The sequence below is a fragment of the Gopherus flavomarginatus genome, chromosome 2 (genome assembly GCF_025201925.1).
Source record: "Gopherus flavomarginatus isolate rGopFla2 chromosome 2, rGopFla2.mat.asm, whole genome shotgun sequence".
NCBI lineage: Eukaryota > Metazoa > Chordata > Testudines > Testudinidae > Gopherus > Gopherus flavomarginatus.
The window spans coordinates 65,264,830-65,286,435 of NC_066618.1; the positions used below are offsets into that span (position 1 = coordinate 65,264,830).

At 39.9% G+C, this 21,606-nt stretch overlaps 1 protein-coding gene across 4 annotated transcripts in view; it reads right to left on the reverse strand.

Annotated features, from left to right (window-relative positions):
- The window catches only part of SKAP2 (src kinase associated phosphoprotein 2), a 158,988-nt gene that overhangs the window by 50,706 nt on the left and 86,676 nt on the right, over positions 1 to 21,606 (reverse strand). For 2 of the 4 annotated variants that reach the window (XM_050938698.1, XM_050938699.1), the window contains exons 5-7: positions 9,160 to 9,237; positions 8,133 to 8,216; positions 4,268 to 4,387 (exon numbers count right to left, since the gene is read on the reverse strand). In XM_050938698.1, the coding sequence (XP_050794655.1) occupies positions 4,268 to 4,387; positions 8,133 to 8,216; positions 9,160 to 9,237 (282 nt within the window). Of the gene's footprint in view, positions 1 to 4,267; positions 4,388 to 5,927; positions 5,945 to 8,132; positions 8,217 to 9,159; positions 9,238 to 21,606 lie in introns of those variants that run through there. The other 2 variants (XM_050938700.1, XM_050938701.1) reach the window with 2 other exon arrangements.

Genomic DNA, 21,606 nt, shown 5'->3' on the forward strand with positions numbered 1-21,606 from the left:
TAACTAAAATAGCTCAGACTTAAAGATTTTTACTTGAATTTGGAAGTTAGTTTCCTACTTTACTTTAGTGTTGGCATATTTTAAGCATAGATGGATTCTTCTGCCTCCTGGGAGTAATTTTGCATTTTTCAACTAAATTCCACAAGAACTAGGAGGATTTCATTTTCTGATTCCTGCATCTCCAACTCAAACCAGAGATTTTGCAAGGTCACAGTGTAAAAGTGACGGAGCGGCCAGGGGAAAAGTACTATGAGCAGAATACAATTTTCAGTGAAGGGGCAGTATTCTGATGGCCTCTCATTCTCCTGACAATTAGGCCTGCTCTACACTGGGGCGGGGGGGGGGAGGCAGAAATAGATCTAAGATACGCAATTTCAGCTATGAGAATAGCAAAGCTGAAGTCAAAGTATCTTAGATAGTCTTAGACTGACTTACTCCGCATCCTTGCAGCGCGGGATCGAAGGCTGCTACTCCCCTGTCAACTCAACTTCCGCCTCTCACCTGGTGGAGTTCTGGAGTTGACGAGGAGTGTGTTCGGGGATCGATGTAGCGCGTCTAGAAGAGATGTGATACATCGATCCCCAATAGGTTGATCACTACCCACCGATACCCTTAGACTTGCAATCTGATAACAGGAAACCCCTGGGTTGTTACAGTATGCCACACAACTGCAACAGTGTAATATTGATAATTCTACTACAGAGGGACATGAACAGCATTAAGCCAACGTTATTCTAGTATCATCCTGCTAACATGATTCTCTGTATGCCTATTTCAGAATGCGGCTTTATATTGTTCCTATCTCCTCTCTCATGTGCATGTCAAAAGAAAGAGAAAACTCTGGGCCCCTGTGGAGAATTTTTGCTCCACAGAGCTATACTAGTATAAAACTAGTATAAAGCAATGAAAATCAGGCCCCATGTGTTTATTTTGTATAGCAGCTTTGACACAAAGTATATTAAAAATATTTTACAAAGATCAATAGTAAAGTATAAGATAAAACTTCTTATTTGGGAGGTATAGGCAGGAAAAAAGACATGTTTTTGACTGAGATTTGAGAGCCTGTCAAGTGGAGAAAAGCATTCTAGGTTCTCACACCAAAAGTGGTGAATTATTGTGTTGGATGGAGATGACACGAGTGCTAGGTGGGCAGAGGGAATCCTTAGAGAAGCTGAGAAAGACAAGGTTTTGAGGTAGCATTGGGCAACTGCATCCATGAAGAATTTTGAAATAGGAGGGTGCACCTTCAACTAGGTCTTGAAATGATTGGGCTGCCAGTTTGAAGATGAAAGAGAGGTGGCCATACTTCTTAGCACGTGTGAAAAGGAAGGCTGCAGCATTCCACAAATCCTAAAGTGTGGAGAGAGCTAGGACTGTGGAGAAGGGGGTTGATATAGCAAGGCAGGAGGAGACAAAGACAGTGTGGGATTTCAGATAATGATAAAGTATGTACAGTATTTTTATTTGAGAACTTGTAATGACTCTGAATAACAGATGCATGCAGTATTTACTTGTATCTAGGTAAGCATTTTATCTACCCCAGAGCCTGGAGCAGTTCTAAGCTATTATGATGATACTTCTATGATCTGTTAGGTCAATGGGTATTTTGGCAAGCACACTAATACTGAAAATGTCAGCTATGTCTGACAGTCAGAAAATGCATTTTGATCTGGTAAATAGTATTAACTGTTTCTGTAATATAGGGCTTGTCTACACAATGGATTAATATGCACTAGGGGAGTGTAATTTCTAAAGTGAACTAGGGTGTTGTGTGTTAATTTGTCCATGTACATCCTGCTGGTGTGCAGAAAATGTTCCCTAGTGTGCTTTAACCCAGTGCATCAGATGGGTTTACACAGACCATATTACTGCCTTTTAGAAATCACATCCCTGTAGTGCACCACTGTGTAGACAAACCCTAGGGTGACCAGATGTCCCAATTTTATAGGGACAGTCCCGATAGTCAGAGCTTTGTATTATATAGGCACCTATTACCCCCCACACGTTATCTTGATTGTGCCTTACTATCTGGTCACCCTAACAAGCCCATATTCTTAGAATATATTTAGCTCTTCCTTAGTTTTGAGATTAAGGTTCTCCCAGATCTTTGAGACTCTTTCCAATGTTCTACATTGTTTCATATTAAAGTAGGTCTCATATACACAGTAAACATGCTTGCTAAATATTAAAGTGCTAGAACCTCCCAAATGATTTAAAACTTCCAATTTTGGAACAGTCCTTTCAAGATGTCTGTGCAAGAATGCATTTCTTTTACAAGATCAAAAAAGCATGCAGCCATTTTTTTAATTACAAAAGGTGCCAAAGCAAGAGCAAAAATTGTACTGCCTCATTACAAATGTCTTTTAAAAAATGCAACAATCCCCACCCCTAAAAAAACAAAACACAACCCCAAATCGAATTAACAGTATCATGAAAATGATGATAGAAAACTTAGTTATCAAATCATGTCTGTGGCACTTTAAAAATACGTATGTAGTACATTCATATGTAGTATACTGACTAAATAATCATTTGAGGGAAACTGGAGTTACAGTACTTTTATGGCCAGATTTTCAAGAGAGCTCATCGAAAAAAATGGGAAATGCTGAGTATTTTTGAAAATCTGAGCCAGATTAAACAGAGCAGGATTTATATTGCCTTAAGTTTCATCTTCAAGAAAACTGAGTGAAATTCCAATGGACGCAAATGTCTACGACACATTGTTTAGGATTCCAGTTTACATTTTATAGGTTGAAGTGAAGAGTAGGAAACTATTGGGTCAGATGCTTGGCCCACTACGGGCCCTGTAAAGGCAGCATGATGACCCCACTGCTGGAATGGTGATTCGGGGCCAAAGAAGCTGGGCACAAACTTAGAACAAGTTTACGACTGCTCTAAGTTGCCAGTGCTGATAAGGGAAGAGGAACTGTGATTTAAAGCCACCTTCTCTTACCTCTGGTGCCACACAGAACATAGCTCAGCTGGAACAGAGAATCTGAGCCACTGTTTTACATTCTGCTTGATTAATATTTTCTTCCATTTCATGTTTCTTTGGACTTCAAAAGTTTAATTATTACTATTTACGTATATTTTAGTAGGGTTTAAAGGTCTCAGTCAGGGTCCTATTGTACTAGGTGTTATATAAACATGTAAATCTGAGCTAAATTGTGTGTTTGGTTGTGCATGCAACCCCACTTCCCCTTATTAAAATCAACAGGAACTGCAAACGTAGTTAAAGGCAAAACTATATGCCATGAGCTTTTAAGAAAGAAGAAATCTTTGACCAAGTTGTGAGTATGTATTCTCATGTGTATACTTGGCAAATCAATTTCAAACTGACGTGCATTCAGTTGATAAGTGGAGAGAATGCGGGCTTGTTGACTGGTCGTTATATGATTGTGGTGTCTCTTCCTGCTGTGTCTGCTTTTGTTTGCAGTAGCTTGCAATGGACTATTTAGACCGTGTTATTTGTGACCTAAACATAAAAATATAGCTAGAGGAAATCCTCCAAACACCAGAGTTAGTGCTTATTGTTTTGAACAGAGGACATGAATATACAGTAGTTATTAAGAACATCTTGAAGACAAGGCTGGTGGTTCTTTAGAGTTAACTTGATACACTCCTCAGTATTAAGAGGAATTTAAAGTTAATGATTAAAACATATTTGATATAACAATTCTTGTACATGCAAAACTTGACTTCTGACCCATTGACTTCTGATCTGGAATTATATGCAAGGAAAAAATGCAGGATCTAGCCTTTTATGGGTAGTCACAATGAAGGAAGGAGAACTGGACATATCTTAGGTAGGGGGTTTAGACTGGATTCAGTTGTATTCCTGCCATTGTTAAGGCTGGTAATATAACTGCAAACTTGACCAACCTCATGGTTAACATTGGTAAGAAGCCTATATATTTAGTCTGTGTTGAGAAACAAATACAATAGTAGCAGCAGACTGGAGGCTCTGCGAGGAAATTAAAAATCTCTCGCAATAGTTTTAGCGACTGAAAAAATGTATTAACAAAAAAGGTTGCTGTTAATAATACATTAAATGATATATTCAACTCACAAAAGGAAGCTAGGGAGAACATACAAAAAAAAAACAAGATCACTTTCTAGGGGAAGAAGAAATAGTAAAAGAAGCAAGCCAGGATCACATCAGGACATTCAAAAATGTTTTAAGAATGATCAAACTTTAGAAACAGAGACTCTCTCTTAGAATTCTAAAGGAAGCAGCAAAGGAAACAAGGAAACATTTAACAGACACCTTTAAAATCTCTGGAAACCAGGAAAGCATCATAGTCAGAGTAGGAAGAAGGAATTGTTGCAAGTGGAAAATTGCACACATAAATCGTCTGGGCTTTGAGATAAGACATGACCCCTACGTCTGCATTTAAAAAAAAAGAAAGACAAGATTAGGTTGATCAGCATAGTTGAGAAATGCAACACTTAGAAGACCAATGCTACCAGGCTATTCAAACAGTACCACAGAATCTCTATGGGTAAGTCTATGGATAAGTCCATGCTTGAATAATAGGAGTATAACAGTAGGAATATACTCCTGACAACCTGACCAGGATGGTGATAGTGATTATAAAATGTTCAGGAAGAAAAAAGAGAGGCTACAAAAACAGAAAACCCAGTAATAATGGGGATCTCAACTATCCCCATGTTGCCTGGGAACATGTCACCTCAGGACAGGATGCAGACATAAAATTTCTACACCCCGTTATTGACTGCTTCTTGGAGAAAGGCAATTCTTGATTTAGTGGTAAGTGGAGCACAGGATCTGGTCCAAGAGGTGAATATAGCTGAACCATTCAGTAATAGCAACCATAATGGAAACAAATTTAACATCCCTGTAAAGGGAAAATATCAAAGAAACCCACCACAGTAGCATTTAACTTCAAAAAGGGAACTACACAAAAATGAAGAGTGTAGTTAAATGGAAATTAAAAGGAACAGTCACCAGAGTGAAATGCCTGCAATACAGCATGGAAACTTTTAAAAAATACCATAATAGAGACTCAAACTGTATAATATACCCCCAAATTAAAAAACAAAAATCAGTATGAGGACTAAAAAAAAAAGTCACCAGGGCTAAATAGAGTAAAAGAAGCAGCTAGAGACAAAAAAAAGACATTCTTTAAAAACGAAGTCGAATCCTAGTCAGAAAAATAGAAAGGAACATAAACTCTGGCAAATCAGGTGTAAAGGTTTAATTAGGCAGCCCCCGCCCAAAACTGAAGAGCAAGTAAAAAAAGACACAACCAAACAGCAAAAATAGGGGAAGAAGAAATAGTATATGAGATGTAGGAAGCCTGCCAAACAATCAGTGGGATAACTGGACGAAGATGCTAAAGGAGCACTCAAGAAAGACAAGGCCATTGTGGAAAAGCCAAATTAATTTTTTGCATTGGCCTTCACTGCAGAGGAGGCACAGGAGAGTCCCACACCTAACTCATTCTTTTCAGGTGACAAATCTGAGGAACTCTCCCAGATTGAGATTTTGGAACAAACTGATGAATTAAACTGTAATAAGTCACCAGGACCAGATTGCATTCACACAAGAGTTCTGAAGGAACTCAAATATGAAATTGCAGAAATACTAACTGTGGTATGTAATCTATTGCTTAAATCAGCCTCTGTGCCAGATGATGATTTTTTAAAAAGACTTCAGAGGTGATCCTGGCAATTACAGGCCAATAAGCCTAACTTCAGTACCGAGCAACTTGGTTGGCACTACAGAAAAAAACCCAGGATTATCACACATGTTGGGGAAGAGTCAACATGACTTTTGTGAAAGGAAATCGCATCTCACCAATTTATTAGAATTCTTTCAGGGCATCAACAAACATGCAGACAAGAGTGATCCACTTGATTCAATGTACTTTGACTTTTAAAAAGCCCTTGACAAGGTCCCTTACCAAAAGATCTTAAGAAAAGTAAGGAATCCTGGGATAAGGGGGAAGGTCCTCCCATGGATCAGCAACTGGTTAAAAGAAAGGAAACAAAGGGTAGAAATAAACGGTCCGTTTTCACAGCAGAGAGAGGTAAATAGCATGGACCCCATGCACCTGTACTGGTACTAGTGCTGTTCAACATATTCATACATTATCTGGAAAAAGGGGTAAACAGTGAGGTGGCAAATTTTGCAGATGATACAACATTACTCAAGATAGTTAAGTCCAAAGCTGACTGTGAGGAGTTACAAAGGGATCTCACTAAACTGGGTGACTGGACAACAAAATTGCAGATACAATTAAATGTTGATAAATTCAAAGCAATGCACATTGGAAAACATAATCCCAACTATACATACAAAATGATGGGGTATAAATTAGCTGTTACTACTCAAGAAAGATCTTGATATCATTGTGAATAGTTCTCTGAAAACATCTGCTCAATATGCAGCAGACATCAAAAAAGCTAGCAATCTTACGAACCATTAGGAAAGGAATAGATAATAAGAAAGAAAATATCATAATGTCACTATATAATACATAGTACGCCCACACCTTGATGCAGTCCTGGTTGCCCATCTCAATAAAGATATATTTGAATTGGAAAAAGTACAGAGATGGGCAACAAAAATGATTAGGGATATGGAACAGCTTCCATATAAGGGGAGATTTAAAAAGACTTGGAAAAGAGATGATTGAGGGGGGAGTATAACAGAGGTCTATACAATCATGAATGGTATAGAGAAAGTGAATAAGGAAGTATTATTTACCCCTTCAAACAACACAAGGACTAGGGGTTACCAAATGAAATGAATAGGCAGCAGGTTTAAAACAAAAGTAAGAAAGTACTGCTTCACATAAACACACAGTCAACCTATGGAACTCATTTCCAAAGGATGTTGTGAAGGCCAAATGTGCAACTGAATTGAAAAAAAGAGTTAAATAAATTCATGGAGGACAGGCCCATAAATAGCTATTAGCCAAGTTGATCAGGGATGCAACCTCATGCTCTAGGTGTCCCTAAACCTGTGACTGCTAGAAGCTGGGCCTGGACAGCAGGGGATAGATCACTAGATAAATTGCCCTGTTCTGTTCATTCCCTCTGAGGCAGCTGGCACCAGCCACTGTCAGAAGACAGGATACTGGTCTAGATGGGCCACTGGTCTGAACCAGTATGGCCATTCTCATTTGCATTCATGTCAAATAAGAATGAGGAAGGAGGCACAAAGACTTAAGCTAAGACAACACTGGGCACTCAGAGGAATTTAAGCAGAACTTTCATACAGCAAGTTGTTAATATCAGGAAAGAAATTTAAGACATAGCTGTGCTCTGAACAACTGTGATTGTGGAATTCTATATTTTATAAACTGTGATCGCGGAATTCTATAATTCATAAACTTCCATATCAATTTTGTTCAGCAGACAAGTAAAAAGATGTTTACTAAACTGCCAACCTTTCCAATTCAACATTGCATATTGAAGTCAAGCTACACTCTTTCCTTCTTATGTATCTTCACAGAAGAAATCAGTTTGACTTTAAGACTCCAGTTTGAATGTGCAGGGTTGTCTTTTAGATAAGACTTTGTGTTACTTGTGTACTCTACAAGGTTGAGATGGAATATTTAAGACAGAAACATGAAACTCCAAAATGCAGTTTTTAGAGAATAATTTTAAAGTGTGGTTCTACTCTGAAGAGAATTTTTTTTTTAAATAAATTGGACAATCACTTGGACTAAAAAAGAATTGTGACGTAATGAATGGAGAATGGATGTAGGAGCCAGACAACTATGAGATCTAATCCTGGCTCTGTTACTGGCTCACAGTGTAGCCTCACAAGTAATTTAACCTTTCTGCTTCAATTTTCCCATCTGAGAAAAAATGAACACACTACTTAGAGGTGTTGAGAGGGTTAATATTCGTACAATGCTTTCAATATGTAAAGCACGTGAAAAAGCTAACTATTCCAGTAAAACATTAATTTGCTATCTCAAGATGGACTTAGCTTCTCGATCTCCTTCTCTCCTAAAGCTATCTTCTTTTTCCACATATTAAAAGAAAGAGAATGATAAACTATTAAAATGTAGATTTCAGAGTAGCAGCTGTGTTAGTCTGTATCCGCAAAAAGAACAGGAGAACTTATGGCACCTTAGAGATGTAGTTACTCATACCTTTATCACTTCCATAATAATAGAAGACTGTTCTACTGAGAGCACACCAACGCTTCTGCCATTCAAAGCCAAGAAAACTGTGGTCTGCAATTAATACACAATTCATGTTAGATTGCTTTTACTACATACATTTAAGACAAATATACACCTATGTGTATTTTCTTCAAAAGGGGATAAAAGGAAAAGAGGGAGCAGCATGCAGTCCAGAGGGAAAACGGAGTAAAAAGGAGAAGAGAACAAAAAAGAACTTGAAGATGGTAAACAGTATAGACAGGACAGTCTTGTGTGGTACTAAATATACAGAAACTATGAACAACTTTATAAATACTTTCTACAGTTGTAATGCAGCATTAAACAAGTATTAAGATGAAAACAGAAGGAATTATTCAATCAAAGTAAATATTGACTAAACCAAAGCTAAGCTTAATACTTGCTTTCTTGAAGGACAATAAATCTTGATGCTCCCCCAAACATGAAGTCAATATACGCATTGTTACATACTTTTTTCAAAAATATCCACAAGTCTCTGAATTATGTGTCACACTAGAAACTCACTGACTCATCACAGGGCTCCTCAGTTGACAATGAACCATGATTATTTTCTTGTACGTCACAATACAAACTATTTGAAGTTTCCTCTTTTAGCTAATGGTGTTGTGACAGATATGTTAATATCCTTGGGAGCCCTTATTGAATTAATTATGAATACATTTGGGATCCATACGGTGTAGGCCAGAGAATGTGTAGCCTGGAAAAACCCCAGTCAGGAGGGAGAGAGATACAAGTGTCTTTGCCCAAGAGAGGTGATGGCTGAGGAGCTGGGAGGCTAGAGCAGATGTCCTCGAGAGACCACAGAGGGGGAATACAAGTGCAAATGCCCCAAACTATGAGAGGTATCATGAGTACTCAAATTTTATTGGTTTTATTTCAGCCTTCTCCATGTAATTTAGTGTGTACATACACACATATGCATATATAAAGTATGTATTTTTCATTTAACATTTTTCATAAAGCCAACTTACTTTACCTTTTCTGCGTTTTTCAAGGTATCCAGCCTTTAGAACAAATTGAAGGTCTTGAGCAGCAATAGGAGGAAACTGGTTCCCTGAAAGAAAAAAAAAAGTATTATAAACCACTGTTTTTCAAGCTAAACACTACTCTATCCATATTAATAAGAATTGGCAGTGCAAAGGAACTACTGGAAGAATAGAATTCTATTAAATACTATTCCAGATAATTTTTGGCTAAATAGACACAAGTATAATGACAAGCTGTTGGCTGCATTGCTATGCCAATGCAGTGACAGGAAAATTATAGCTGTGAACCAGCCCCTCAAGTCTCCAAGGGGAACAGGGTGGGGGAAGAATCTGTATCTACTTTCCAGACAAGATGAAAATTCAACATGTTACATTAATCTAGAGGATGTTAAGTTTGCATCTTAGATTACAGTTTAAATGAGCTGTTTAGTAAAATCAGTGTTTTCAAATCCGTGTATAGAAGCAAAGGTCCTTAAATACCTTAGACACAATTATTAACTGTAATTAAATGCAGAATTTAATTTTTAGCCATCATCATCTCCAAAAGCCTAACAAAAATCTACTGCAACAATATACAAAGCGTGCACCCACATGCCATGCTGTTGAGAAAGAAAGGAACCAGACGAAGGGATGATAAAAAGTAATATCTTATTGACAGATAACGTATAATTTGTGCTAAATTAGGAAAGCACTGTTGAAACAAATAGACAGTACTTGAGGATATTGGACAGACAAGACAAAAACACTGCTCAAACACTGCCAAAGCAGCTTCTCTTTTAAAAGTATTGTTATTTTCTGTAAAATGACCAATGTGTTCAGTTATATTTGTACTCTCCCCCTCCCCCAATTGTTCGCTCACAGCTAGAAGTGTGAGATCTTAATATTCGGGATTAAACTGGAAACCTGGACACAAAGAACTTATTTAACAAATTAGTTTCAAATCTTCACAAATGTGGAATCAACTTTGTAAATTCTAAAATACTAATATAAAATATAAAGAGCAGAAATACAGCTTTAGACATGCCTGACCATTTATGTATAGAAATGTCCAGTTTTTCCACAAGTACAACAGCTATTCCTGTAGGGGGAGGGTTAATACATTTGAACATCAAAGTGTAGTTTTCCCATTACTTATTATCATTAAATATTAATATTAAAGCCACTGTAGGTAGGTGGCAAATTAACATAGAAATAATTTTTTATCAAAATTTTATACATAACCTTGTTAGTAATACAGTGAAAACCACACTAAGGATCACAATCAGAAGACTACTTTGTTAAGAAACCACTGTGAAATATCCCATCTGGAAACCGATTTGTCTGACCCAGAGATAGCTAAACACTATCTCTGCTAGGTAACCAATGCCTGCTGGGCCGTTGGGTGGTCACTTAAAACAGGATTCTACCTATACTGTTCTTCTTTGGGTACTGGTTTTGTTAACAAAAGATATTTGTGATAGGGCAAGAAAAATGTTAGTGAGAACAAGAGAAAAAAATTACTGAAGATTACAAAAGATATGTACCAAAGAGGGGAATATACTCCCCTGAGAAATCCAAAACTTTTCAAATAGTAAAAACAAAATATATGGTTAAGTTACAACCAATGTAGCAAAGTGTATTAACATTCCAGTTATTAAAAAATTGTGCTTTGACATTCAGTATTATACTATTACTTTTTTATTTCTAAATATTCCACATTACACCTGTGGTTCTCAACCAGGGGTTCGTCCCCCTTTCCCCCCGTGGGGGCCACAAACAAGTTCTAGGGGGTCCCAAGAAGGACCAGCATTAGACTCACTGGGGCCCAGGACAGAAAGCCGAAGCCCTGAGCCCACTCTGAGCCCCGTCATCTGGGGCTGAAGCCACAGCCTCATCAACTTAGTTTTGAGGGGCACCTTGTGGCATGAGGCCCCAGGAAATTACCCTGCTTGCTACCCCCTAACGCTGGCCCTGCCTTCTATATGCAGAAAAACAGTTGTTGTGGCACAGGTGGGCCATGGAGTTTTTATAGCATGTTGGGGGGGCCTCAGAAAGAAAAAGAGAGAGAACCCCTGCCTTACATCATTATTATTTCCACTCCTGTGGAATTTATGACTAACATATTAAAAACAAAAAAGAGATGTACCACATGCATGAAAGTATGTGACCATAAGAACTGCTTTTGGGAATTTAACTCAGGACACTCACTACTTCATTAGTTAAGAAGCTGATCTAGTTATTAGATCAAAATAATAACTGGTTATTAATTGCTCAAGATAAGCAAATGGTTTCTGGCTAAAGATCTACAGCTATTGGGCTGATATACCTTAACTCACCCATAGCTGTACTGAAAAATTATCCATTTCACAATGAGAAACTGACTGTTGTCTGGGAGCGGATCGGGGAGGAGGATTCAGAAACAGCCTTGCTGCGCTGCCTTAAATTGGTCATTGGGAGGCATCAGCGTGCAACACTTGCAGCTTTACCTCCTCCACAAAGGCCTGTTATACACTAGACCAAACACTGCAACAAAGGTGGGGGAAGGGAAAAACCTAATATGTCAAACACATTAACCACTGTTGCTTCATTTTTAAGCACAAGATCTTCAAAACATTATCTGGATTCCAATTTTATGCAAGGTTTTAGTTTAGATTTGTTTCGTTTTTGTTTTACTTTTTTCTTTTTTTGAGAGAGAGGAAATGCAATTTGCAGGGGGTTATAATATAGCATCTATAAGAAGTATCAGATCAATAGCCATGGACAATGAAGACCTTTATCTACAGACCAAGAAAAGCGCCCACAGTGATTTCTCCACACTATCCTGACCATAGCTGGAACCTGATCTGGACTGCCTGCCTTCAGTGGAATAGAGGAGTTTAGGCTCCACAGCAATTCCATCCTTATCTCTGCTGAGATTGCCAAGTCAGTGCCAACTGTAGGGTGGTAGTTTTGGGGATGCAGAGATTAGCCTGCAGAGAACTAAAGTGAAAACAAAGTTATTTCACATAGGGCACTGAACAGCCTACTGCATAGAAAGCTACAAGTAACAGCAGAGGCAGGTACTCAATACTACGCTTCTTCTGGGTTATGGTGTGAGGAGTCGTCTCCCTCCTCTTCCCTTATCCCCAACTAAACAGTGCAGAACTGAGAACCCACCTTGGCTCAGCAGCTCACTGCATTATGAACAGCAGATCCATCAAACAAGAAGCTAGTCAGTTTGACTAGTGCTCAAAATCTATGGAAGTGGAAACTGACCAGATACTTGTCAATTTCATGCTGCAGCCTGGGAAGTCTTAGAACAGAAACAGGGTGGCAATGGTGGGAGAGAAAAAGACAACACACAGAACAGAGATTTGGCAAAGTTTCCTTTTTCTTTCCCCTCTACAACCCAAAAGAGTATTAAGAACCAAGAGGGCAAAGTAGCAAGAATAAGGAGCACCCCCACTCAGGTCTCACTAGCGGTAAGTGTGTGTATGTGGTGGGGAGAGGGAAAGCATAAAAACTTAAGCTTCCTTCACATCAAAATGAGAAATGAGAGACTGAAACCTTGTCCTCCAGCAACTGGCTGGACCCTGCTGAGGAGATTCCCAATCTTTCTATTCTGCTCCCATCTCCCCAGTTGTTACTGCCTTCTTGTGTGTATTAAATAAATAAATGAGAGGAAGGGGTTACAGAGGTTTAAAATTCAAACTAAAAATTTCAAAGTATATTAAATATGTACAGCAGCTACTTTTCATCAGAATACTGTTTTCCTGTTTGTTTTAAATAGACCAGGTTTGCCACGAAGCTCTTAAAAACTGCTAATGGAAGCCCACTGAAGTAACATTTTATTTTTATTACAGACACAGCTAGAGGCCTCAGCTGAAATCAGGGTCCCATTGCACTAGGTTCTGTAACTTAGATAAATTATGACAGTCCCTTCTCTAAAGAGACCAAATTCTGTCACAAGACAGAGGTAGTGAGAAAGGAAATACTGATATTTTACAGGTAGGGAACTGAGGCACAGAAAGATTAAGTGACCTGTCCAACATCATGCAGGAAGTCTCTAGCAGTCATGAACTAAATCCAGAACTCCCAAGTCCCATTTCAGTGACCTAATAATTTTTCTCAAGACCATCCTTACTCTCTTTTGAGATTAAAACATCCTAATATGGCTCAACTTTTGAGGGAAGGGGTTAACTCATATTAAGCTGTATACTGGGGAGGTCTGAGGGAAGACCAACTGCTTTCATGTTTTTCCTTCTCTTCACTCACCCACTCGCAAACCAAAGGAATCTCTCAGTGCAGTTCTCCTCATCTGATCCTGTTGGGCAGTGCTTCAGGCTTGACCTTCTCTTTCATGGCTTCCCTAGGAGTATTTTCTCCTGAGGAAGCCCTGCAGGTGGCAACTGCTTAGGCCTGAAGTGCTCCTGATTAGAGAATCCACATATATAACCCCAGAGTGATGTTTACAAAGGTCACCAAAATATCAGAAGAGGATGCTTATGAGGCCTCTCCAACCCCACAAATTTGTCTATTTTAAGTTTTGCTCTATGTTCTTCATATTTTATATAAAATGGACCAGATTCTGTCCCTTGTTTCTGGCCTCTGTGTGCCATCTAAGCAGCTGGCAGCTCCTATATGGCCTTAGCAGACAGGCAGCTAATCAGGGCTGGATTCATCTTTTGTGGGCCTGACGTCAAACGTATTTGTGGGTCCCCATGGGGGCAATGGAGCATAGCACGAGATGGTCGGTCTCCGGTGTGAGGGGCCAGCCAGGGGCATGGCATGGCAGGGGTAGCCCCACTCTGCCCAGCCCAGTGTGGGGGCACTATTTACAAACCAATAGTTATAGACTTTAGGGTCAGAAGGGACCAATGTGATCATCTAGTCTGACCTCCTGCCCAAAGTTGCTAGACACACAATGGCATACCTGGCCCTGTGCTGCCAGTATGTCCCTTCCCTTTGGGGGCAGGCCCATGCCATGCCACACAGCCTCCCCCGTCCACACTGGAACACCCCTCAGACTGCCTATGGCCAGAACCCCCAAACTAGACCATGCCAAAAATGCCCAGTGCACTGCACACCATCACCCCTGTCCAGTGCCCCCCTGCCCACAGCCCAGCACCCCCACAGAACTCCCACTCCTTAGTGCCCCAACACATACAGATCTTCCCTACCCCCTCACAGCCCAACACACCCCCCAGAGATCCACTCCCCCACCCCCTGCCTTCCAGCTGCACTTCCCAGCCCTGCTGAGAGGCGATTGTGTCTGCTGGGCTGAGCCAGCAGCACAGCCAGAGCTGGTCCTGGGGCTGGGAAGCACTCCGGCCCCTTGGGAGTGGTGCAATCAGCTAGGTCAGGGCCTGTCCCGGCTGGGCTCCCTCAGGACCCACTTGGCTGGAGGGGTGCAGCCAAGCCCCCCACACTGTCCTTCCCCCACCCCCAACTGGCTGAGACTGGTCAGGCTTCTGCACCAGTCCCAGGCAGTTCAGCTCCCCTCAGGTGGTGGGAAGCAGAGTTTGCTCGGAGCTGGAGCTGGCCAGAAGTCAAAGAAAAGCTAGTGGGTGGGTCCAGGGGGCGGAAAGGAGCCCTCGGTCAGCCGGCAGGCCGAGAGGAGCAAGTGGGGAGGTGGCAGCAGGCTGATGGGGTCTCAGGGTGCAGCAGCAGAGAATTGCACAAGTGAGGGGAAGGTGGAACACTCACTGGAATGTAAAGCTGACTCCTACACCAACCACTTCCTTGCCCCATTATAGGACACTTATAAGGGTATAGCTTCACTGCGCAAATTTGCAGTGAGCCTATGGTCTTGTACAGACTGCTCCTTATGCTTAAGTTTGACAATCAGGGAGCCAGCTCCTAGAATACCCTCTGCCCAATAGAGCTCAGTGCAAGAGTGAATCTGGCCCATTACTTTTAAATAGTAAACACTTCACACGGTGCCTTAACTAATGATTCAGGGCATGATTCTGCCATGGAGGTCATGGATTCCATGACTTTAGGGGACCTCTGTGACTTCCGCAGTGGCAGGGCTGGAGCAGCTGTCAGCCCTAGGAATGCCAGAGCAGCAGCCCCAGGACTGACGCAGTGGGGGAGAGAGGGGTTGGGTCAGCCCCAAGGCCGCCAGAGCAGTGGCCCGCAACACCCACTCCCTGCAGCACTCCCACTGATAGTCTCCCTCCCCCCCCCCCCCCGACCCACCCACACACACACACACACACAGTATTTTTAGTAAAAGTTAGAGACAGGTCATGGGCTTCTGTGAATTTTTGTTTATTGCCTACGACCTGTCCCTGACTTTTACTAAAAATACCCATGACTAAATCTTAACGGTACCTATATGAAATTTAAATATGTATTCGTTTTTGATTTCCAGTGAATGTGAAGTTGTTATATTAGCAATACAAAGTAAATTAAAGAATACCGGGTCATGTTATACTGCAGTATGTGCCACTAGTAAGATATTTTATTTCTCCAATGTGGGCTAAGGGATACATAAAGCAAGAAATAATTAGAGGCCAATGCATTCTTAAGGGGTGCTTAGCACGTTTATGGGAAGTTAAGCAGGTGAAGTGGAGATAAGTGTGATTCAGCAACAACTAAGTGAGCTATTATAACTTGTCTTCCCAGCAAAGCATTGTGGCTATGGTGATAATAATGGTAAAGAGAACTTTTCCTCTAGAAAGAGAGATTCAACATCTTTTGGTCATCCGAAAAGGAAAACTGTGAAACTGAAATATAATTCGTAAAGGAGAGTTTATAGTTGTTTCAGCTTCTCTCTCTTCCCCTGCAATTTTCTAACTTTTACTTTACAAATCACTGTTCTTTTAAAAAATATATGTTTTTATTCACCCTTCCTACTGTTTGAAAGATACACACACACAAAAAGGGAAACTGCCTATGTAAATAACATTGAACCAGTTCCAGTTATCTTTAACCAAAAGCAAAAAGTGTATTTAGCCCATGTCAGAAAATACAGAGAAAAAGCGCTAATTATAAAAAAGCACTACTAAATAGGCAAAATATTTCCATATTCCTTAATGGCAAACCTACCCACAAAATGGTGAACAAAATCACTTTCTTGGCCTAAAGGCTACTATGGCTCTTGTCAGACTGAAAGCTGACATACTGTTTCTGGAAGTATGTGTCAAATTTCAGTGAGGAAGATTTATTGTCCCAGCAAGGAAGGTAGTTCATGCCTTCTCTTCCCCAAAACTTACTTTCTTCATTTATCCCATTTCCCTTTAATCTTGAAATGAAACACTTGTCCATTGCTAATAACTTGCTGCAGAGAAATTCAATTGTCCTTGGAGCCTGTCCACTGTAATACAATGTGATTATTCCTGTTACACGTAATGGTTAACCTACACAGGTGTTTTGCATATATTTAAATATATTTCTTTTCCTTGGAAATGTTTTCAAGAACACCAATTTGCATTAAATTTAAAAAATATTTTCCTCACTTTCAAAGGCTTTTTGTTAAGGGAAGGTGATTAGCAGGTAAGTCTCAGTAGCCTCATCAATTGTTTTCAATATATTTTGAAAGAATATATTAGTAACATGCAAATGAAAGTAGCCTACTAGCTGTCAGATAACACAGAACACAATGTTAAAGCTGCAAGATTTCAATGGCAAATACATTACTGGTCACCAAGACATAAGCCACCATATGTTTTCAAGGTGTCTCAAAGAAAAGGAAGCTGTGCCACGCAGCTCTTCAAACTGCTTCTTTCAGGGGTAGTTTGTGGAGCCCTCTACTCTATAGCCCTCTGCTCTGTAATAATGTCTTATTCATAATTTGATTTGCACGCAGTTGGCTCCTCAAAAAGGAATGTATTTGGGTGATAAGGTTTCTTATTCAGGAATATTTAAAAGCAGTGTCATCCCTTTCTAGTTATTTAGCTCTTTCTGGTTTTGGAACTGGAGTTTTGGTTACCAACTTTAAGGCTACAGCTTTAGGGCCTATATTCTGCAGGTTTAGGAGATGGAGAGAAAGAGAAGGGGAATTCTCTGCTTCCTTTCTGTATGTTCAAGAGAAGACAGTGGACCAGGTGGCTGAAATGCTACTGCCATGTATTATTTATAGAAAGAAATATTTGGTTCAGTTTCCACCCATAAGTATTATACTGCTTTAAAGACTGCTTTTTCATTTATTCCCTATTCATGTGATTATATCTTAAAGTGTAGTATGTACAATTTAGGTTAAAAACTATTAATATCTCTGGTTCTTTATACCTCTATAACCCATACTTATTTGTTTGTGTTCAACCCCTCTCTTTCACTTAACATTCGTGTTCTCATTTGACACCTTCATTTTTTCTTTGTCATCATTTCCTGGGTCAAAATATTAGGCCCCATCCACCTGTGACCAGTCTGGTGGAATTATTGTATAATCAGACACTCTTACAGCTGATTCTGTTCTTAAATTTTACACTTTGATCTTACTTCTCTACACAGATTTTCTTCTGAGTATGTGCATACTTGCATTATTTCTTGAATTGGTTTTAAGATGTCCTTTGTTGCTACATTTTGTTGTATAGCACCTCAAAGGTATTGTATTAATTAAAAAATAATCACTTTACCCCTTGCTTCATAAAGGACTGCAACATAAGTAATTACCTAACTGCAATGCACCACAAATACCACCCATGGCATTAAGATGGTGATACTGTATATTGTAAATGGCGATGGTTTCTCATTTTGACAAAAGGAGCCATGATGTTGGTCACAGGAGCCTGCTCTGGCTTCTGCTGTTCATCAAAGACTAGCAAGATGGAAGGAATTAGAGAATCCAGATGAGCATTTGTATAGGCTAGTACAGGGGTCGGCAACCTTTCAGAAGCGGTGTGCCGAGTCTTTATTTATTCACTCTGATTTAAGGTTTTGCGTGCCGGTAATACATTTTAACATTTTTAAATGGGCTCTTTCTATAAGTCTATAATATATAACTAAACTATTGTTGTATGTAAAGGAAATAAGGTTTTTATAATGTTTAAGAAGCTTCATTTAAAATTAAATTAAAATGCAGAGCCCCCCGGACCGACGGCCAGGACCCAGGCAGTGTGAGTGCCACTGAAAATCAGCTTGTGTGCTGCCTTTGGCACATGTGCCATAAGTTGCCTACCCCTGTAGTACGATCATTGGTGGAACAGGAGGACGTACACGGTCAAAGGCACCCTCTCTGAGGAGATTAGATCAAAGGCAGTATACAAAAGTCCTCCTGAGCAAGTTTACTGACGGGCATCTCTGAAATACAAGGCACAGAAAGTTTAGTAGAATGTTGCTGAAATCCCTCCAAGAATCGTTAAAGTCTAATTAATCATTCTGGATGGTGGAAATGGGAAATCTCAATCATCCACAGGCCCACACTGCATCTAAAAGGAAGGCATATCAGATGTAGAGACATGAAAAACTAGTTCATGTTGTCAGTGTGACAGCAAAGCAGAAAACTGAACATTAAGAGATCCGCAAAGTGTCCTGAGAACGCACACCTCCATAAAAGCCATGTATCTACCTCCCAGACATGAGCAAGTCAAAATAGGCTATAATCGAAAAATTAGATGTACAAGAAATTCCTATTATATGAAATAGGTGGGTTAAAAACTTTATAGCACAATCTCAGACAAGTATACTTATCTAAATTTGAACAGAAAGTAGAGATTCAGAGCACCCCCACAAAATATATGAACCATTCGCAGTGCTGTCAACCAGCCGCTGAAAACTAAGGATATGTCCACACTGCATTGTAAACCTGCGTTTACAATTGCTGGACTCAGGTCTCACAGATGTTCTAAGAAGGGCTGTCAAGCGATTAAAAAAATTAATCACGATTAATTTCACTGTTAAACAACAATAGAATATCACTTATTTTAAATATTTTTGGATGTTTACTACATTTTCAAATATATTAATTTTGATTACAACACAGAATAAAGTGTACAGTGCTCACTTTATATTATTTTTGATTACAAATACATGCACTGTAAAAATGAAATAGTATTTTTCAATTCACCTCATACAAGTACTGTAGTGCAATCTCTTTATCATGAAAGTTGAACTTACACATGTAGAATTATGTAAAAAAAAACAACCTGCATTCAAAAATAAAACAATGTAAAACTTTAGCACCTACAAGTCCACTCAGTCCTACTTCTTGGTCAGCCAATTACTCAGACAAACAAGGATGATTACAATTTTCAGGAGATAATGCTGCCTGCTTCTTGTTTACAATGTCGCCTGAAAGTGAGAACAGGCATTCACATGGCACTGTTGTAGCTGGTGTCATAAGATATTTACGTGCCAGATGCGCTAAAGATTCATATGTCCCTTCATACTTCAACTACCATTCCAGAGGACATGCATCCATGCTGATATGGGTTCTGCTTGATAATGATCCAAAGCATTGGGGACAGATGCATGTTCATTTTCACCATCTGAGTCAGATGCCAACAGCAGGTTGATTTTCTTTTTTGGTGGTTTGGGTTCTGTAGTTTCTGCTTCAAAGTGTTGCTCTTTTAAGACTTCTAAAAGCATGCTCCACACCTCGTCCCACTCAGATTTTGGATGGCACTTCAGATTCTTAAACCGTGGGTCGAGTGCTATAGCTATGTTTAGAATTCTCACATCGGTACCTTCTTTGCATTTTGTCAAATCTGCTGTAAAAGTGTACTTAAAACGAACATGTACTGGGTCATCATCCGAGATGGCTATAAAATGAAATATATGCAGAATGCGGGTAAAACAGAGCAGGAGACATACAATTCTCCCCCAGGGAGTTCAGTCACAAATGTAACTGATGCATTACTTTTTTAATGAGCATCATCAGCATGGAAGCATGTCCTCTGTAATGGTGGTTGATGCATGGAAGTGGCATACGAATGTTTAGCATATCTGGCATGTAAATACCTTGCAACGCCGGCTACCAACGTGCCATGCGAACGCCTGTTCTCACAACATGCCATGCGAACGTCTGTTCACACTGTAAATAAGAAGCAGGCAGCAGTGTCTCCTGACAATGTAAACAAACTTGTTTGTCTTAGCGACTGGCTGAACAAGAGGTAGGACTGAGCTGACTTGTAGGTTTTAAAGTTTTACACTGATTTGTTTTTGAGTGCATTTATGTAACCAAAAAAAAATCTGCATTTGTAAGTACAATCTCTTTCACAATAAAGAGATTGTACTTCAGTACTTGTCTGAGATGAATTGAAAAATACTATTTATTTTATTTATCATTTTTATAGTGCATATATTTGTAATCAAAAATAATAATATAAAGTGAGCACTGTACACTTTGTATTCTGTGTTGTAACTGAAATCAATATTGAAAATGTAGAAAAACATCCAAAAATATTTAATAAATTTCAATCGGTATGCTATTGTTATAAGTGCAATTTATCGCAATTAATTTTTTTAATTGTGATTAATTTTTTTGAGTTAATCACATGAGCTAACTGCGATTAATTGACAGCTTTAGTTCTGACATGTCCATACCACAATACACAGACCTTCTGACTTGGGTCTGTGGCTTGAGCTGTGACCACAATGCAGAATGACAGGACTTGCACAACAGGACTTGGTCTTTGATTCATTGCTCTACCAGGGTCCTAGAACCTGGGTCCCGAGTGCTTGCTGACCCAAGTGAGACTGATTTATGCTGGATGGAAGAAGGCTTTGGATCAAACCTGAGTTGGAGACCAGGATTAGCGTACAGTGTAGACATACTGTAAGAGGCCACGTAAATTAACCCACCATAGGACCATGACCAGTATGGCATCAGAACATATGTGGACGGTGTGTCTGATCAGGTCATTGTCCCTATATTCCCAGATGAATGGAAGGATGAAGGTCCTTTGGTAAATCAAGCAGCAGCTTAAAGCAAATGAATCCCCAACCCTGCATCAACAGACTGGTAAGGCTGAGACAGACTGTCTAGAAGCAAAGGGGGAGGCAAGAGCACATGTGGGGGGAGGTAGCAGTTGGCCCCTGCTTCTCCTTACATCCTCTGCCTCCCTTTGACCCGGCTAGGGGGAGCTCCCCTTAATTGTAGTGTAGGAGCTGTGATTTTCAGGATGCCACACATGTGACAGATGCTCTGTTTTGGGATTAGGAATGAATTTTTCCCACTGAGGACAAATTGGACAAGTTCCAGTGGGTTTTTTCACTTTCCTCCCTGACACAGTTCAATGGAATAGGAACTGGAAGTTTAACATTAGGAACGGTCAAACTGTTTAACACATGATAATTTGAGGCCAGTGTCCAGTGAGGATCAAAGCTAAAAGGGCAAGCTCCCAGAGGTAAATGAAACCTGGATATTTGCTAGTTGACCTCCTATCTATAGGAGAAGGGGAGACCTGAAGTCTTCACAGACTGAGGACCCATCTTAGTACCCACTTATCCACACACACATAAAGGAGATGGCAAGAGGATTCAGAAATGAGCTGAGTCATAAGGGTAGGCCAAGGAGGGTCTACACTGAATCA